The 19361-nt window shown below is 40.7% G+C and overlaps 1 protein-coding gene across 8 annotated transcripts; it reads right to left on the bottom strand.

Moving 5' to 3' along the window:
• Nucleotides 1–116: 116 nt before the first annotated feature.
• Nucleotides 117–19104, bottom strand: pcm1 (pericentriolar material 1). 8 transcript variants are annotated; one of them, XM_067497207.1, is made up of 40 exons: nt 18804–19104; nt 17451–17565; nt 16967–17215; nt 15834–16157; nt 14873–15043; nt 14341–14430; nt 13883–14069; nt 13552–13661; nt 12991–13264; nt 12754–12901; nt 12254–12463; nt 11922–12088; nt 11355–11584; nt 11137–11279; nt 10861–10990; nt 9738–9908; nt 9477–9655; nt 9122–9313; nt 8760–9024; nt 8437–8582; nt 8136–8344; nt 7618–7798; nt 7217–7527; nt 6872–7033; nt 6592–6648; nt 6236–6408; nt 5778–5909; nt 4852–4981; nt 4269–4436; nt 4061–4158; nt 3652–3786; nt 2713–2913; nt 2523–2582; nt 2290–2440; nt 1798–1946; nt 1652–1715; nt 1339–1544; nt 1116–1208; nt 901–1024; nt 117–777 (listed from the first exon to the last, which is right to left on the bottom strand). In XM_067497207.1, exons 2-40 carry the CDS (start codon nt 17544–17546, stop codon nt 752–754), a joined length of 6312 nt encoding a protein of 2103 aa, XP_067353308.1. In that variant the 5' UTR covers nt 17547–17565; nt 18804–19104; the 3' UTR covers nt 117–751. The 8 variants fall into 8 exon arrangements, with proteins under 8 accessions (XP_067353308.1, XP_067353304.1, XP_067353306.1 ...); XM_067497203.1 differs by having other exon boundaries at nt 1339–1571; XM_067497205.1 differs by having other exon boundaries at nt 1339–1571; nt 9477–9652; nt 18804–19103.
• Nucleotides 19105–19361: the final 257 nt, after the last annotated feature.

A 19361-nucleotide genomic window follows, 5' to 3' on the forward strand; every position in this document is an offset into this window, starting at 1 on the left:
GTTTTCAGAGCCAAAAAGTTGCTATTGAACAAACAAGTTCTCCTGAACTAAAATACTACAACCCGGTCTCTTTTTGTATATACATAACTGGCTACAAAATTTGAAGACGGCAACACTTTTTGGTTTTAGCATTTTATTATTTAAAACTTATGACCGTCAACATTTTAATTACATGAAAATCAATGGACACTAGCCTTTGTAGAACAAAACATAAGATGTGTCTGAAGGGATAAAATTAAAGTCTGAGCTTTGCACTCTATTAAAAAAAAAAAATGAACTCACATTAACTGGGTTACAGTTGAAGTTTCATCCTACTCTAATCTCTTTATAATTAAGAGCCAAGTGCAGCTGTACAACAGTAAGGCAGGGCAAAGACAAATAAAAGAGTTAAAAGAAAATGATCACAACTCATTTAAAACTGATCCCAGAACAAAGAAAGACTAAGGTGGATTTGAACAGGAGAGTCAGTACTACAGAGGCTTAACTGTCAGTAATCAGCAGCATAGAGATACCATTAAACATTCAGGAGTAAAATGAAGTAACTGTTGATAATGTGTAAAGCTTTAGTTGTTTCTGGCGTGTGTGCGTGTGTCTCACAGCTATTCTGTTACAAATACCTTGACCTGTTGCTCTTTAAACTAGCAGATTAACAATCATCAATCATAGACCCAGGACAGATTGAGAGTGCAAGTATAGTGTTGATTTAAAAAGAGGGGGAAAAAAAAAGGTTTTGAGACGTTGGTGTAATTCATTACAGACTCTGGTCACCAACAGTGTCTGAAAAAGACGAGAAAAAAAAAAATGTACACTAGAACAGAAAGTATTACTTGATGTATGTGTAAACTATATACTCAATTATTTTTTTTAAATGGTGTAACCACAAAAATCTGTAACCCATACCTGGTTCTTTTAGTGCTTGTGCATTTCCCACCAGCCCAGTCAGCGACTCAGTGTTCCCACTGAGGATCTCTGCAGACAGGTTGTTATTTTGCTGTTCCTCTACTATTCTCTTCTGAAGCTCCTCCTATCATCATAAGATACAGAGTCTCATGAGATTGAAGACATTTTCATGGGATTTTTATTTATTTATTGTAAATCTGTTAATTGTTCCACACCTCACACATGACTGTAAGTTGCAATGGTAAGTCATCCACTTTGACAAAATCCTCCTCATCAGACCTCTGGCTGGTGTTACCTGAACCCATGTCCTGCATCCTCAAAGTAAATATAATCAGAAAAACAAGGGCAAATCAAGTGTGTGGTGAGTAATAGTTCATTCCAGAGAAAACTATTTTGGTACAAATCTGATAACTAAGTTGCAGATTAAACCATCTTCACCTTTGGACTTACATCTACATTGATCATGACAGGTGAGTCTGTTTCGGGGCTGCTAGTGGATGTTGACTCCTTGGGGAGATCCTGACTGTGAGAGACCGCACAGTTTTCAGCTGGCCCAGCTTTGCCCTCCTCTTCAGGACTCTGACATTCCAATATAGCACATTCTTCTACTGTGGAATCCTGAGTCTCAACTGACATGTTGATTTCTGTAGACAAAATATTGTGCTGAAAGTCTACAGAACAAACAAGTTAAAATATAAGATTTCACACAAAAACCAGTCTGAAGTTTTGTGAGGTGGAAGGAAGTTCTCACCATCATTTTTCTCTGAATTTGTCTGCTCAGTTTTTGTCTCCGGTGTTCCAATGGCTGTTGCCGCCTGTAACAATAACACGAGTGATGTTAAGAAAAAGGCATGTCGTTAAAAAAAAACAAAAAAACTGACTAACTGTGACCCTGACCTCCTGCTCCATCTGTCCATCAGCTGAAGCCTGCAACGAGGTTTGAACATCTACAGGTCCAGCCTCAAACTCCTCCATTTCCTCCTCCTCGTTCTCATCCTCCCCACTGCCATAGTTTGTCAGGGCCTGAGTCTCAGCTTTGGAAAGACCTAAAAAAAAACAAAAACAAAAAAGACAGCACTAGAATTAGACGTAAATGTGAGTTGTGTAATGTTGCATGCGTATTCTTATTTTTAAAAAGGTCTCTCTCAGCAGATTTCTGCTATATTGTTTTCTATGGTGGATTTGTTTTGATTTACCACTTTTCAATGTAATTTTTTTCAATTTAAATATGTTACTGAGAAATGGCAATCCTTCCTGTTGCGAATATTAATTGCAATATCTAATAACTAGCAACTTAAAAAAACAAACATAAAACACAGAAATCACTTAGGAAGTAGACATTGAGTAAGACGACTCATCCCGGGTTGTTGAAGAACAACCTTCACTTACTGATTGATAGAGGCATTATCTGTCCATCCCCTTCCTCATCATCTTCCTCTTCAACCTCTGAGATCTCACTACTGCGGCTGTTCTTCGTCTCTGTCTGCAGGTAAAGTTCCTGGAGTGTACATTCACCGTCTTGCTCGGCCTCATCTTGGTCCTGGAAGATACAGACATTACTGTACCACTGTTACATTGTACTTCATCACTTCTAAACAAGTTAGCAATATTAAATGAATTACCTTGTCTTCATCCGAGTAGGGTGGAGTAACTGATTTACCACCACTAGCTATTGTATTTTCCTAAAGGGAGAAATAAATTAAAAGTATGTAAGATCAATGAAATAACTCATGAGTACAGAAATTAGAGTAGTTAAAGTAAGACTAATAAAATTATATTACCAAAAATACAAATTGCTGTATTAAAACTAACCTTTAGACTTTGCTTTGCTTTACTGTGTTCAGGCCTCTTCTTATTTTTGTGTTTAGCTGCCAAAGAGTTGCAGCTGCTGTTGTCCAAATCCTGCATAAGCCTGAAGAAGGCCAATTCATTGAAGAGGATCTCTGAGATCTCCACCAGAAGGTCCTCACCGCAGTCCTTCAGAGTGCGGCCCACAAATTTACTCAGTGACTCCTAAAGTCAAGGAAAATCTCAATAAGTCACTAGACATTATTTTACTTTAGATCACATATTGTGAGCTTTCATTTGACACACCACTCTTACGTGGTTATCAATTCACTCCTGTCCATCATAACTGTATTTGTATTGTTTACAGTCTGCTAGTGTTAGCATTAGAATAGAACTATGGGTGCTTTAGTTTCCACATAGTATGGGAGGGTGGTGAATGCATAGTTGCACTGTGTTGAAAATATTGCTGGTCCTGCTATTATTATGCATGCTTGCATTTCGACGACACTACTGAAGAAATAGATCATCTAGCCCTAACATACACCTCTTGTTGTCAAAAAGCAATTAAAAATCAACACCCAGAAACACCACTTCACTGGGTGATAAGTTTCTTCATTCTAGAACACTTGGTACAGGGGGAAAAAAAAGTCTAATGCTCCAAATAACCATAATTCAAGCCATGAATTCATGCATCTAGCCAGTCACCCGGTTTCTTCAGACCACTGTACAAAGTAACGGGAATTTAGAGTCTTTTATAATGAAGAAACATGTCATGCAATGGAGTAGCGTATCTGGCTTAAGTGGTTTTAATTGGTTTTCAAAACAACTGAAGTCTACGGCAGAGATGAAAATCATAGTAGCAGACATTGTATGAGCAGATGATATTCACAGATATAAACACAATTTAGAAAATTAGTAAAGCTACCAATAAATGGATAGCAGCACTGGAGAATCTGATCATACCTGCAAGATCCCTCCCAGCTGTTTGTGAAAAAAGCGGACAAACTCTTTGCTTTCATCGTTCTGTTGGGTGAGAGTCAGGACCATGCGCCGCACAGATGTCAGCAGCTGGACAGAGCAAACTTCATCCATGTTTTCCTGATTAAAGAAAATAAGAGCAGCAAAGAATGATTTAACTCTTAATAACAGTTCATTTAGTATGGCACGTAGTGCAGGGGAAAGAAGTCCTAGAACACATTTTGTTTTTTGAATTCAAATTATTTACATATTTACCATTAAGCAATAACATATTGCATTATAAACACCTAATTTTAATGTAATAGTTGATTTCATGGAAAGGAAATTTAAACAGTTTCAGTTTCTCTCTGGCACAAAGCTAACAGCAGTCCACCCAGAAGCCCCTTGTTGTTACCTTCAGGAAGGGAATGACTTCTGTCATGATGGCTTTGATCTGACGATCTAACTGCTGGGTGTCAATCTGAGGACAGCGCACATCACCAGCTGCACCACCTGGTTAAAGACAATTAACATCCCCATTTTATTTGGAAACAATGCAGAATTACACCGCTAAGTGAAGAACAAGGGTTGATACAGATCATGGTGGTTATGTTACTGGGTACCTTCCACTGGTTCAGCAGAGTAAGCAGAAGGATGTTCAGCATTTGAGACTTCAGAACCAGCTGCACCTGCAGTGCTGGCATTGCTGAGGTTAAATTCAGCTTTAAGCTTCATGCGCTCATACTCCCTAATCCTGGCCAGAGCTTTGTCTAAATGAATCACCGTGTTGCCTATCAGAACAGCAGAGAAAGGAGGGCAAGAGAGACAGAAATGGAATACGAATAGTTCAAATCAACGAAGCAGGAGAAAAGAGACAGCAGTAATGGACATTATTGCATCTGTAAGCAGGTTTACACTACAGGATCAAACAAAGTATGCCAGCTCAGGCAATTTACCATGCCAGTCATCATCTGAGAGGTAATATCCTTCAGTCTGGCAGTGTATTATTGATCCTAAGGTGTAAGACAAGCCCTGCTGCGTGAGAAAGCGAGAAGCAGTACCCAATTTGCTAAAATAAACGGAAGTAAGCAAAGCATTCCAGTTGATTGCCAGGTGTGGAAAATTAGGTGTTTTTCCCAGATACAGCTTTCCAAGCGTAACCTTTTCTTTTCCAAAAAAATCAAATGATTGCATGCATATTTATACCCAAGTCATCGTTAGCGAATGGTTCCAGGTTGGAGGAGGTTGACATGGTGCTGTCATTGTCCACAGACTCAGCATCGTCCCTCTTCTTCCTCATGTCCTGTGTGAGCCTCAAGTTCTTCTCCACCACCTCCTAAAAAAATTAAATAAAATAATAATAATAAATAATAAATGAAAAATTATTGTTTTTTGAGGCATTCACAAAACTACAATGGGTAGAGAAAATGATCATCCTCTTTCCAAACAGATTTCAAATGTTATTTCGCAGCATGAAATGAAAACCATAAAAATGAATTTTTCCCCCTTTGATTTACTCCATGCAGGTTACGACATAAGTGAAAGTAAAATAGCTACAGCTTTGAAAATTAAAACAGAGATCAATACAGAGGCAAATTTCCAGTCCAAAGTACTACAAACAATTGTAATAGTAGCTTCTTTGCCATTTTACAAACATTAAAAATTAGTAATTTCATCCATCATTCTTGAACAAAGGTATTATTTAGACAGACAAAAGGCCCGGGCTCCCAATTAGCAAAACTCTGGGGACCGTGGCCCAGAACAAAGAACACATGTCTGATCTGGCAAAAGAGACGTGGAGACATGAGAATCTTTTTTCCCCCCTTTTAAACAGACAGACTTCTGAAGCCTTGCTGTCAAGTTAAATTCAGAGACAAGGAAGATGGGGGAAGGTGAAATTAAAAATTAGAGAATAAAAGGCATGAAAGGACAAAAGACTTGACAGGGAGGAATGAAAGACAGAGAGAAAGCAATGAAAGATCTATTGAAATGTCAGAGAGAGCGCAACTCCACAGGAGGAGGGAAGGGGGACAAAAAGACCACAAAATACAGACAAAAGCTTCAACAGACGACGAGACAACAAACAACAAGGGTGAACGTTCCACACTAGGAAGCAATAATGTATCTCTTACTGCATCACTGGTGGCGAGACTCTCACTGGGTGTCAGCTCAGACTGAGAACCTGCAGTCCACGCCGCAGCACCAAGAGGGGGCAACTGGTCCTCAGCTGCACTCTTCTCTGCCAGGTGTCTGGTCACTATATCCTGGGAGAAATGTAGGGAGAGACTACTGTACCTACAAACGTAAAAATGACTCAAAAGTCCCCTTTTCCTCTTCTCAACTGTATCATTGTGTCTTTCTCTGGCGTATGCACAAACCAGACACATTTGGTAAACACTCTTGTAGTTTTAAAAGACTGAAACAGGCCTATTTGTATCTGGAAATAGTTTGAGAGATTTGTTCTGATCTAAAAACTGCATAAGAGCTTGTCCCATATTCGCTTTAGATGAAGGATTAAATCAGCCTTCATAAATTTTGTATCCCTACTGGGTTTCATTCACACCAGGAGGCTAAATGTGTCTATGCTTACCTGTAGGGAATACAGTGCCCTCTGTCGTAAGTAGTCTGTGTTGAGCAACTGCAGCTCGTGGAAGAGCTCGATGAGGAAGTGTGGTCTAGACTCATTCTGGGATATCAAAGTAGCCACCTCAGAGTAAATAGTCTCCCTTAGTGCCTCAAATAATGAGAAGTCACTGCTTGCATCTAGAAGTTGGAGATTTTACAGCATTAGTTTTGGGTGGACATTTGCATAATCTCATTCATGAATGAAAACAACAGTCTCCCCTCAAACCTAGAAACCTTGGATTAGCAGAAAAACAGAACATGCATGAGATGTTTAGGTGACATACGAGCCAAGTGATGCCTGGATTTGCACAGTGAGTTTACCTGGTGCTTCTGTGCATGCAATTCTGTTAGAGAGGAAGGGTGTTCTCCAAGCATAGGCTGTGAAAAGTGAGTAAATTAAAAGTGATGACAAAGTAAATTAACCCTAAATTAAACATATGGTCATAAAATATGCAAAGAAACCAAAACAGAATAAAAATATGAAAAAGAAAAACATGTTATAACAAAAACTATATTTTGATGCAAAGAGAGCCTAATGTGAAAATTCAGAGATGAGTGAGGGTGGGTCAATAGGTTTCACAACAGGTAAAATTATTCATACCAGAGGAGAGGTCATTTCTTTTATTCCCCAGTTTGGCTTTGCTGTCTAGTTTCTCTTGAGTAAGCTTGTCCAGCAGACTCTGATTCTGAGCTTTCTGACGAGATGTGGCTGCCCTCTCCTGGGCAAAGTCTGCAGTGCTACTAACGCTGTCGCTCTCATGTCCTGAGGAAATGCAAGAGACTCTTACTATTGATTTTTCTTATCAATTATTTACCATTTTATTTAGGAAATAAGGGGAGGGCACCAAACAAAAAAATGACATTACATTTTCAATAAAAATTCAACTCTACTGTATGTATCCTTGTATCCCACCCAGATCAGCAAATAAGGACACACATAAAATACCTTCACTGTTCTTGTTATGTCCTTTGCTCCTCCTGCGACGGCTCTTAGAATTTGGAGTCTTGCTGCGGGAGGCCAGGTTGGCTTGAGCAGAGGCCTTGTGTCCAGCCTTGAAAGTCTTTGTAACAGTGGTGGGATCAACAGGACCATGCATGCTGCTGAAACTTTCCTCTGATGCCTGGTCAAACTCTTGAGGATGTGAATGGCTGTTGGAAAAAGTGGGAGAGGAGGAGGGAGAATCCTGGGGCTCATTGTTAGACAGGTGAGGCTGGACGATGTTGTTTGCATAGGCGGTGTTATGCCAGCTAGCTCGTCTAAAAGGGGCCAAAGGAAAATATATACATACAATATGAACAATGAAACACAAATAAACACAATTTGTCAGGCAACAATAATGAACATACCCTCTTTCTGTAGTTGTGTTAAGAGGAGAGCGCTGCAGTGGAGGAGGAAAACTCATGTACTCTGTTTTGATGGACGTGTTGGGGTCTATCTGCTGCTTGTGGTGGTCAGGAGAAGCCTGACCTGTTGCAGTCTGAGGGAACTCACCCGGGGCAGCAGGAAATGGTGGATATAAATTAAAGCCTGAAGGTTGAAAGAGGGAAAAGAAGTCTTAATTACATTACTTACTTTCTTATTTTCAGTGCATTATTTTGATTAGAAAGAGCACAACACTGTTTAGCTAGTGTAAGTACAAGTACAAGTTTTGATTTGAATTTGTTGAACATTGTGATATTAAAAAAAAAATAAAAGACACTAAGATTTTCATAAATGCAATGACTTATTCAAGGCAATGCTTCTGATTTTAGAATAGCAATGTCTTTAGAGCCTCATTAAGATGTTTTACTTGTCTGTTCCTGCTTACACATACAATTCCAAAATGATTATGTGTGTGAAACAAGAGCTAATAAATATTTCATACTAGGAGGAATTGGAGATAATGTAGCAGTGGACAAGTTGTTGATTGTAGGATGCAGGGTAGAAGAGAAGGGTACGAAGACACCAGGAGAAGCCGAGGGGCCAGAGCTAGAGTCCTGTGAAGAGACCTGCTTCTTTGTCTGCCAACCTGCTGTGGAAGAGGAAGGCTGCTGCTGTTGTTGCTGCAGGAGATCATTCAGGACCTGCTTTAGTCTGGAGGAAAAGTGAAAGATGAAAAAAATTTTAATAGATGTCCCACTTAGGAAAGATAAGGTGAGGGTGCTTATGTATGCAAATGCTTTTACCTTTGCACATTGTTTTGTTGCCAAGCCAGCTGGGTGTAACACTGGTTGAGCTGGTGCATGAGCAGGTGGACCTGTGGCGATGATAGTTTGTTGGGTAACATGCTGTACTGACCCGTCAGCAGGGTTTGTAACATGTATGACAGCGTCTGTGGAAGGGGTGAAAAATTTATAAAGAACCTTGCACCTGCACCATCACGTTACTTAATAAATACTTAAACAAAAACTTGTGGATTAAAAACCCACAGAATATAAAATCCACCACAGCAAAGACTGGATATTTAGCTGTTACAAACATAATTCATGTGCTTTTTCTGTGCACTAACCTGCTGGTCCTGCATCAGTGTCTGACACATGTTGGTGCTGAAGTCCAACTGTCTCTGCAACTGGTTGACCTGCTCCTGCCAGCGGCAAGAGCCTTCAGCAAATGAGAGATCTGAAGCCCAGCGCAGGTTTTCTTGCCGTCGTGTACCTGCGTGCTGGTTCACAGACTGGTTCAAACTTCTCAATTGCTGCTGCTGTTTGGCCTTAGTCTTGAAACGAATATTCCCACTTCCATCCCCCAAGAAGGCTGAGGGAGGCTTCAGATTGCTGGAGACAGACAAAAGAGCACATGAGTTTATTTAACGGATAATAGATATCAGTAAAAGAGTGTAGCAGAGCTTTGTCTATCTATGTTTCGTCTGACCTTCTCTGATTATTTCTGTTACTGTAAGAGCACTGGTTCCTGCTTGATGGGTAGATGTGGATGTCATCATCAGAGCTACTGTCTCCACATTCTTCTTGCTCTTCTTCCTCCTCTGCACCAGTCTCTGACTGATATTCATCTCCATCGTCATCCTCAAGGTGGCAGGGAGAGGAACCCCAGGTTGCCATTGTCCTAGTGACATTAAATAAAGGGCACAAAATATTGCTTTTTGTAGAGTAATTTCTCTATTAACTACAAATATTAACATTTTCTGCAAAAATAAGTAATTACTTGGCATATTTTAGCAAAGACATTCTCACTTGGTAGTATGGGTGCATGGAGTAATGTCTCCTACCTTTCATCCTTGCTAATGTGTGGAGGAGTAGCAAGGCCATCTTGGTCAGCAGTCCTGTGGGAAGAGTCACCTAGACCACTACGCCTCTGGTGTTCTGCCATCAAAGACTCCAAGTGTTTTCTGCGTTGGCGCAGCTCTTCCCGCAGGATCTGGTGACGACGCATCTCCGACCAAAGCTGCTGGCCAAATAAAAACAGAGTTCATGTATCTGTACTTACATTTAAAATGTGACATTTGGCCAGTGGCAGTCCAGGGTTTTACCTCATTGTCAGTGACAGAAGATGTAGCTGCTTCTGAAGCAGTTGGTTTGAGCACAACTGAGTTGGTTTTGGGTCGAGAGGATAAAGAAGCCTGGACAGCGGCTGGAGTGGAAACTGCAACTGGAACCTTCTTCAGCAGACCTTGCTGGCTCACCACGCTGGACACAGATGACTAGGAGACCATAGTAGATAAATGGGTAACTTTGTACTACAAATATCGAAGCTTAACAGAAACAGAAGCAGATTTACACTGAGTTTGGAGTTTATTATGTGCACTTGTCCAAACTAATACATACATTCTGAAATAAATCCTAATTTAATTTTTGCTGAAAGGGAGGCAGCTTTCAGTGCGATTAGGTTATGTTGTATATCAAGAGATGTCCATGGGGGGCCTGAACATGCTTGCTGCAGACGATTGCATGCAAGCTTACCCTGGACAGCAGGGGGGAGCCCACTCTCATTTGAGTTGTTGGTCTCTGACACTATACTCGGCACAGTGGACGAGTCTACAGCAGCACACGGGAGGCTGCTGCAGAGGTAGAGTGTTTACAGTTCTTTGTCAAAACATTTCCTGTATGTAAATGTTCTGCAATGTGTGTGGCTAAGACCTATTTGTTTTAACTCTGCAAAAACACGTCAGTTAAATTATTATCAGTAGATAACAGGAAAGTAGAGCGGTCATCCACTAATCCTGCAGTTGTTGGTTTGATCGCCGCTCCTCAGGTCACATGTCGAAGTGTCCTTGAGCAAGACACTGAACCCCAACTTAGTTGCTCACGGTGAGTGTTGGCCAGCTGCATAGCAGCTCCCCCCCGTGTGTGTGTGATTGTGAGTGCCAATGGGTGAATAAGAAGCAGTGTAAAGTTGAGTGACAAAAGGTAGAAAAGTGCTACGTAGGTGCAGACCATTTACAAGAGTTTATTTAAACAAACGCAAACACACACAACAAAAAAAAAAAAAAAAAAAAAAAAAAAAAGCCCAGGATTAGCATTTTTTCACATGGGGCTCTTACATGTGCATGACGTAAATGCATCAACATACATCAAGTATGTATTCAACCCAACTTATTGCGAGGATTAAATATTAAATGCTGTTTGCGTGCTTGTGTTGTGTGTGTAAAATACCTGGAGGTCGGGGCAAGCCCACTGGAGGTCCTGGATCTTGCCTTGGATTTCAACGAGCCTCTGACGCTCTTCATGCAGCTGCTTCAACTCTTGCTTCTGCTGAAGCAGCTTCTCCTCATACAGCTTCTCTCTGTTTTCACAGTAGTTTTAAAGGAATAGAATCATACCGTGGTCAAAACACAAGAAGGCAAAAAAGGAATAGAATACAGCAAATAATGCTTTGGAACAACCTTTCAGGCTGTCAGACAAGCTTTAGAGATCGTTCCTAAACAGTACCTGGCTTTGCTGGAGAGAGCGAGGTCTCTGGGATTCTGCTTGGATACTGCTCCCAGTCTCCTAGTAGCAGTCGCTCTGGTATTATTTGGTTGTTGATGTAAAGTTTCATCTTCATTAGCTGTTGTGCCATCTGTGTCATCACTCTGGATATGGACAGAAACTCATATTTAGTAAAACACACAACAGTGTCTTTATCATTATTTAAGGAGCTGTCTCACCTGAACCATGGCCACTAGTTCTTGCAGCTGCTGCAGTTTTTCCTTTGCCATCTGTCGATGACCCTTCTGGGGAAAACTTCCATCGTCTCCCAGACTGCTCCTCCGGCTGGACCCTGATGCCTCACTGTCAGGAGCCGCAGTCTGTGCTCCTTCTTCATTATCAAGACAGTCCTCATCTTCATCCTCATCCTTCATCTGATTATAGGGTGTGTCCCTATTGTACTGGCACTCTAATTATTAGCAGAGTCAAGGAAATATTTTCTGTTATTCCTCAGCACAGTCTGGTTCCATTATAGATTAAAAAGACGAAATAACACAGACCTCCCACTGATTCCCCTGAAAAGAAATCCATCTTACTCATATATATGTCAACAGATTAATATTTGATTTTATTTACATGTATCAAAACACATAATGATGGCTGCATTTCCTGATAACAAATTAATATTTACGGTTTACAAATAATGATAATATTTAATGTACAATATAAAAACTGATGACCTCTGAATACTCAAGGTGAATATTAATATAAGATCTAGTATTCTCTGTCAGTGTGAACGAGAGTACCTATGACTGAGGGGATGTTGAGGCTGCGGAGGTTGCCCGCTGACCGGTTGTTGATCTCACATTCAGTGTTTAGTCTGCCATCTCGGTTGTTGGTCGTGCTGCTCCTGACATTGCGCGTGTTGGTCAGACTGTTTAAGTCTGCCCAGTTCCCGCTGCGCTGTGGGTTTCTAAAAAAAATATTGGGCAACAATTGTTATAAATAAAATAGTAAACTTATTAACGCCAAAATCTAATGTTGCATTGTAATGTGAGGACAATGTAAGGCTGGTACTGTGTCCCTGTAATTAACCCATCTTAACATAAACTGTTTACAATGGTTCCCATGTTGTCACCTGATATTAGTTACAGGCTGGCGATTCTCTTGCTCAGAGTCAAACATGGCTTCAAACATAGAACTGTCCTCTGTCTCATCTTCCTCCTCCTCATCATCATCATCTTTCACATTCTCATTGACAGCATCCACCATCATATCAGAAGTCTGCTCGTAGTACTGTACCAGTTCCCGCAATTCATTCAAACGCTTGTGGACTTCCTTTAGCTTCCTATTGGAATTACCAAAGAAAAAATAAGTGGATGGAATAAATGCATGCAATGTATACCAGGTTTAATAATTAAAAAGCTTATATAACACACTAGGACTATGCCTTCCTAAATCTTCCCCTTCTCTGCTAAAATTCAAGCAGAGTTCCCTACAGAAAAACACCATGAATAGGTGCCCTACTCAAAAACATTTTGGTAAAGACTGAAATTTGTTAACAGCAGGACATGTTTTGTGGCTGCATGGTTATAAAACACCAACCTACTTTACAATAGTATGTGTTTTTGTGAGTACCTGAGCTTGTCTGTGGAGTTGGAGCTGTCCTGGTGTTGGGTAAGTGAAGGCTGAAAGGAAGTGGATGCTGAGGCGCCATTAGAACAGAGAGCAGACTGACAATCTGAAGATCCTCCCATACTCCTGCACTGTGCTGGCAAGCCACGACCTGAAGGGAACCACATGGATTTTATCAACACTTTAAAGTGAAAGAGGCCACAGCGCTTCTGCAAAAAAACTCTTTGGAAATAGTCCTACATGAATTATTGTTGAGAGTCTGGTCTCGGAGTGAATGCAGCTCTTGAAGGATCTTGTCCATAGTTTGTTTTTTGTCTTGGAGTTCTTGGAGCTTGGTCAGTTTGACACTTGCAGCTGTTGCTTCAGTGTCTAGCCCAGTGTGAGGGCCAGAAGCTGAGTGGAGAAGAGGCCTGTGCTGAGGTGGACCAACAGCCTGGGGAGACCTAGGCCAGCCCACCTCTCTGGAGAGGGAGAGACTCTCAGCCTGACGACGGTTGTCTGGCACTGCTTTACTCTGCGAGAAAAAAAATAATAAAAGTTGTTAAATGATAAGCACGCTAGAGCTGTTCATGCCAATGACAGATTATTTTTTTCAATTAATAACAACATCTTGTTATTACTTGTGATTAATAACATCAATAAAAAAAATATTGACATACTTGATATGTCGTCATGCTGAAGTGATAATTAGTATTAGTATAGTATAAAAATAATGAAAACAGCAATACATACTGATTGAAATATTTATTGATGACATCATTTAAAGAGAATTTGGCAGGCCAGTTCTAATATCTACTGTACCTGAGAATCATGTAGCTGGTTGTGGAAGCGCTGGATCAAATCATTTAACTCTTCATTCAGTTCAGATGTGATACTCAGACCTGACACACTCCCTGTAGTTTCTGTGACAACTAAGCAAAAAAATGCAAAGCAATTTTACGCAGGACAATATTTGTAAGTCTTTTATAATATATAATATTGTTCTGTATACAGTTGTCACTGATGTATCTGTCTGCAAAAGTAAAAGACTAATATTGTTTTCTCTACATCTACAGGACAAGTTTGTAAATAACCTTCCTTAAAAACTACTAGTCTGCACATAGCAGTCAATATGGCTGAGTGTGGGTCTCACCAGCGTCTTCAATCACAGCCAGTGCTTGTTCTGCACTATGCTGCATGGCCATTAGTGCCTCCTGTCGGCCCTGCAGGGCCCTGAGCTGTTCCTGTTGCTCCAGCATCTTTTTCAGCAGCTCATGCTGCTTACGCAGATTCTCCAACTCTTCCTTCTGGTCAGCATGCACAGCTTCAGGCCTGCAACCCTACAAAATTCACATCCATAAACCATCACAATCACTGAGTCAATTGAAACCCTCAACAGCAATACTGCAAAGCCACTCAGCAGGAATGATAGTTTTTTTTTTCAGATACTTAATAAGCAAATAAGACCATATGACAGAGGCACAGAAGGGACAAATTACTTATCTGCCATTTCAATGGCCTATATTAGTAGGAAAACAAAGTCACCCACTACCAGTAAAATTCCACAACAAATATACACATCACTGCAGTTCAGGTATCTCAAGAGCGAACCTCAGCATTAAGAGACATGCTCTCTGCCAGTGAACCTGAGCCCATGACAGAGTCCAGGGTCCCCGCATCATCATCTTCATTCTCCCGTGCCTATGACAATAGTATAGAGAACAAGCACTAGCTTAAGGATGGTAGAACAGCAAAGATGTTAAATTTTATAAGTAGCAAGATTGTAACAGAACATATTAGTAAAGACATGTAGCTGAATAAAAAAATAATTTTCTATAATGAAGTTTTGTACTTTTATACCGAATAAATGTTAGCATTCTGATTGAATCAAGATACAATGATCAGGGGAAAAAAACTGCAAAGAAGGGTGGCACACCATTTTACCAAATTAATCATTACATGAAACATGACTCCCTACTCGCCATTAAAAATATATGTATGGCACAAAGCCAAGATAACAGCACCAACTGGATCTATTTCTGCTAATTAGATAAGACATTTTATTTATGCATAACAAATTTGCACAAAATTATAAAACATTAATAGCACACACAAAAAGAAACAAAAAAACTCTTATACCTACCAGCATTTTCTGCAGAAACCGTAAATAGGATCGCTCCTGCTCCTTGAGATGGTCGATGAGATGCGAAAGACGCTCCACATTGGCTGGCACATCATTCTTCTCCACCAGGTCATCCCGCATGGAGCTAGCCTTACTGATGTACTCCCGAATCTGTACCAGTTTGCTCACCACCTGACACCGCACAAAGACAGGTGGGTGTTGTATGGGTGTGGATTTCAAAAGAGTAAATTAAGAATAGAAAGATAAGTAAGGTGATGAAAGGTGAGCAAGTATCTGTAGCGAAAACCCAGACTGGACTAAACAAGGGCAGAAGGGGGGTTGGGCACAAAACCGACTGAGCTCCAAGGGTGGCATATTTATAAATTGCCCTAAATTCAGCCTAGTTTCCACTGTGCCAACTCCCTCACTTTTATCCTAGTTCTGGTTTCACAGTTGAAGTCTGACACAGAAATTATTACATGTATGTGCGAAAAGCAACATGTTTAAATTATATGTAAATTGAATGTCTCTATGTAAAAACAGTTTACTGGGTCTTTGAACACAGAAGCCATAATATCAAACCGGGGTCATAAGTGTTCCTAGTCAATTTTTGTCTTCTTCTCGACCCATTCTAACAATCAGACTAGCCCTTTGTGTACATTTTGTTATTATGTATATGTGCAGAATTTTATGATTCTTAGAGGTGTAAAGCCAATTGAGCTTGATGCTCCACTGACATGTCCTGTTGTGCCACAATGAGGTTGATATATGGGCCTCACAGTGGAATATCTTGGCAACTATTAACTTAATTTCTGTGAAGTTTGCTACAGATATTCAAGGTTCCTTAAATATGCATTTCTTTTTCAATCTTGTGACTTTTCATCTGGCACCATCAGCACATTTGTTTCTCGAAAAAACAAACACCTCATTGTTTCACTGGATCACAAGACTAAAACTTAATAAAAACAACACAAAATAATACCTGGCTGCTGTCTATTCTAGGCTCTCTCCCATATTCTCTTTGCACTGAGGGCCCTCGCTCAGCACTACTGTGGCTGGGTCTCAGAGAATCCTTGGTAGGAACCACAGGGGTTGATCTGTCCCTGAGTCCTGGACTCGGCTTCTTGGTTTCCTTGGTGATAGCTGGGGTGGTTGGGGCAGAGGAGGAGGGGGGGAGCAGCTCCTTGCTTTTGTTAGTGTTTACATGCAGAGGTAGGAAGTTGTGGGGCTTCTTGTTCTCTCCAGCTAACTGGCGCTGGTTGTTGGCGGCTGTGACTCGCCCCTGGGAATCACTGCCAATGCTCCTCTGAGTAAGAAAAGACAATACAAGTCAAACAAATCATTAACTGAGGTTTTCTTTTAAAATCTCAAGATACTGTAATTGTTCAGGTTAGTGTCATTCTATATCTGCCAGACCTCTGTAGTTTGGATTGCAAATATTTTCTAACCCACAAAAAAAATAATTATAAATAAAATCATGGAAATTTTTGTTTTGTAACTATTTTAAACTGAAACAAATACACCTACAAAGACACTCTATACAACCAAATCAGCTACTGTGAATAACTATGCTTTGTGCATGTGAACATGGGTCCTCAACTCAATAAAAACGTCCCTATAATAAAATGTCTATAATGCACTGACAAAAACTTCTCTTTCTGACTTCAGCTTTTACCACCAAGGAGGAGACATAAATATTTACATCTGTACTCTGTTGTTTTACTTTCCCCATTCAAAATTCACACCTTCTGCTCCCACTTTGTTCACTGCACCACAATTCTGCAATCTTCAGTGTTGCAGCGGAAGAAGGTCAGCCAAAAAAAAAAAAAACTCTATACCAAACTATGAAAAATATTCATACGGCTATCACTTTTGTTATTTTCTCTTAAAGCAACGACAGGGCATTGGCACTTTATCTTTCAGAAAATAACAGCAACTAATGGAGCAAATAAACAAAATCCCTTTTAACCATAATATGAGTCACAACACAAGTGAAAAATCATTGCAAGTAAGTCGCTACAGCCACCGTCCGTCAGCAAGTCCTTGTATCCCTGGAATACAAAATTAACAGTATATTGACTACAATGGATTTAACGGAGTGCAGCAGCTTTTTACCTCATCCAGGTCTGTGAAATTGATCCTCTGACGGAGCTTGTCTAGCTCAGCCTGGTCTGGGACAGACATCTGTGTGGTATACTTAATGTGTGGAAAGGAATGGGGAGTGCGTGCTCTCCTGCGTCCAGCCCCTGGGGTGGACTCTGGGGAAATATCGTTAGTCAGACGGCTTTCCACCACCGCCGCTGACAACTTCTTCTTATTCTTCTCTGCGGATCTGTTGGCTTTCTTCTGCTGCACACCCCAATCCTGATTAACAATAATGTATAACTTTAATAGATATAAATACATAAGGCCTATACTGTTAACTTCAGACTGCATCTGTAAGCCACATAACATCAGATCAGTTTGAGTAGGATACCTGTTGCAAAGCACAATGTCTGTTTGAAATCTAAAACTGTATAAAGTATGAAAGATTCCCTCCATTGTAAAAATCAAACTGCCAGTGGTGTCTATTTTCATGAGGTTCTAACTTGCCCTTTACCATGTTGTTGAGTCGATCTTCCAGACTCCCGTTGGTTACAGTCCAGTTGTGCAGCTCTTCTGCACTGTCATCAAAAGGATTGCCTCCAGTTGCCATGTCACCCACTTACAGCTTGCTGAAATCCACAACAAAGTGCATTGTTACTGGTCACCACACTGAGCCCACGACAAGCGAGTTATACAAGTTTACAGTAAAACAAAAAGGAATATAAAAGGCACGTTTAAAGAAATGATGCAACATTTCCCCAAGTACCTGCCACTCCAACGTTTATTTCACATAACTGAAAACAAAATGCAGCAAACTTTTGCTGACCTGATGAAATTAGAGGTCTGATTATCGTGGTTATTATAAAGACGCGCTGCTAACCATAACCACTTCTTAACCATAACCAAATCTACCGTTAACGTTATTAACGGACATCGGTTATACGACCCCAATCTGAGTTACCGTTAACCGTTAGCTTACAGTTGCATCACAGCATCAAATGTGTTATTTCTTACCGATATCCGTTGAGTTAACTACGGTAAACTAACTCAACGGTTACGCTGTCGAGTGCGGAGAGTGGCTAACGTTGTTTTGTGTGATCTGCAGCTAACGCTAAACGTGACGCCGTTGGGCCGCGGTGTGTGTGGCCCACTCGGATTCCCGGGGAAAAACAATGAAGCATTCCCTCCATCGTACAGCGACTTAGCGCGAGCTGTCTGTCACTGCACGGACACACACCGGCTACCTTTAGTTAGCTTACAAATAGTGCATATGCCTTACAGGTTAGTTGCCATATGTATTAAAGTGTTTACCAAGCCAGTTTGGTGGTGAACTTTATTTGCTCAACAATTATACCCTTATGTCTCACAATCGCCATGGCAACACTGAGTGACCCCAAACTGCACAAGCTAACGTTAACCCGCTGGCTAACGTTACTCTGAATTTCTACTGATAGGCATAGTATAGTAATTAGTATTTGTATAGATAGAAAGAAAAACTAAAGCAACTGAGTCGCAAAGCTTGTTGGTGCAGCTGGCTAATCTGACCTAGCTTGCCAACAGCTGCGCTTCAAAGAGTTAAGTTCGGTAAAAGTTGAAGCAAAAAAAAGCATCTCAGCACACAATGGCAAAGCCAACATCGAGTCGAAGATTAGCGTTAGCTTAGGTTGGTTATCGTACTAAGTTAGAGTTGACAAACTGCCACGACGCACAAATGCTAACTGGGTAACGACAAACGCATCAGGTTTTAGTCACATTAAATAAAATTGTGCTACCTTCGTTAGCTTACATTTTAAGATAGAGAACGTATCTAGTTTGGCATTAGCTACCAATGTTAGTAAAAGTGAAGAGAAATGACGCCGCTCAGCACCTCATATAGTTACAGTAGTGAAGCCTTTGGAAATTCCATCTGAGTCCGGTCGTGGCCATTTGATAACAATTACACCTTCTCGGTCCCAAAACGTCACTCGTGGACGACGTAATCTTTGCCTGATATAAACACCCCTAATAGGGGATGGACTTATCGATTCTCTGGTATCGATATTTAGATACCCGCCGGACGATATTTTAGAGTCGATGCTTCATTTAAATATCGATATACCACTGTGCTAATACAAAACGTGCAATTTGTTTTCAGTTCTGAGAGTTTTAGGCATTAAATGTAAGTGGGAAAACCATCCCAGGCGTATTTTTGATGCTCTTCCGTGTCACGTGCGTATGGCAGCCTATCAGGTGTCAGAGGCTCTGACACCTGCTTCTATCCTCACGCTTCTGCTCAGTGAGGTCAGAGTCAGTAGCACGCAGCATATATGGCCAAGAGAGACAAGAAAAGCATAGTGTGGCGCTATTTTTCACCCAAAGGTGATGCCATGTGCTCTGTCTGCAGTGTGGTTGCTACATAGCAGCAATCCGTCCGAATTCTCTTTTA

Source organism: Channa argus, chromosome 3 (genome assembly GCF_033026475.1).
Source record: "Channa argus isolate prfri chromosome 3, Channa argus male v1.0, whole genome shotgun sequence".
Taxonomy (NCBI): domain Eukaryota; kingdom Metazoa; phylum Chordata; class Actinopteri; order Anabantiformes; family Channidae; genus Channa; species Channa argus.

Bases quoted from the DNA above. Each gene is read 5' to 3' on its own strand.
- pcm1 (XM_067497203.1), bottom strand. From the start codon at position 17,546: ATGGCAACTGGAGGCAATCCTTTTGATGACAGTGCAGAAGAGCTGCAC. The intron at 2,583-2,712 runs GTTAGTTTTAAT...TTCTCCCTTTAG, and splicing joins AAGCAAAGCAAAGTCTAAAG to GAAAATACAATAGCTAGTGG. The intron at 1,209-1,338 runs GTGAAGATGGTT...TTGAGGATGCAG, and splicing joins ATGTAGATGTAAGTCCAAAG to GACATGGGTTCAGGTAACAC.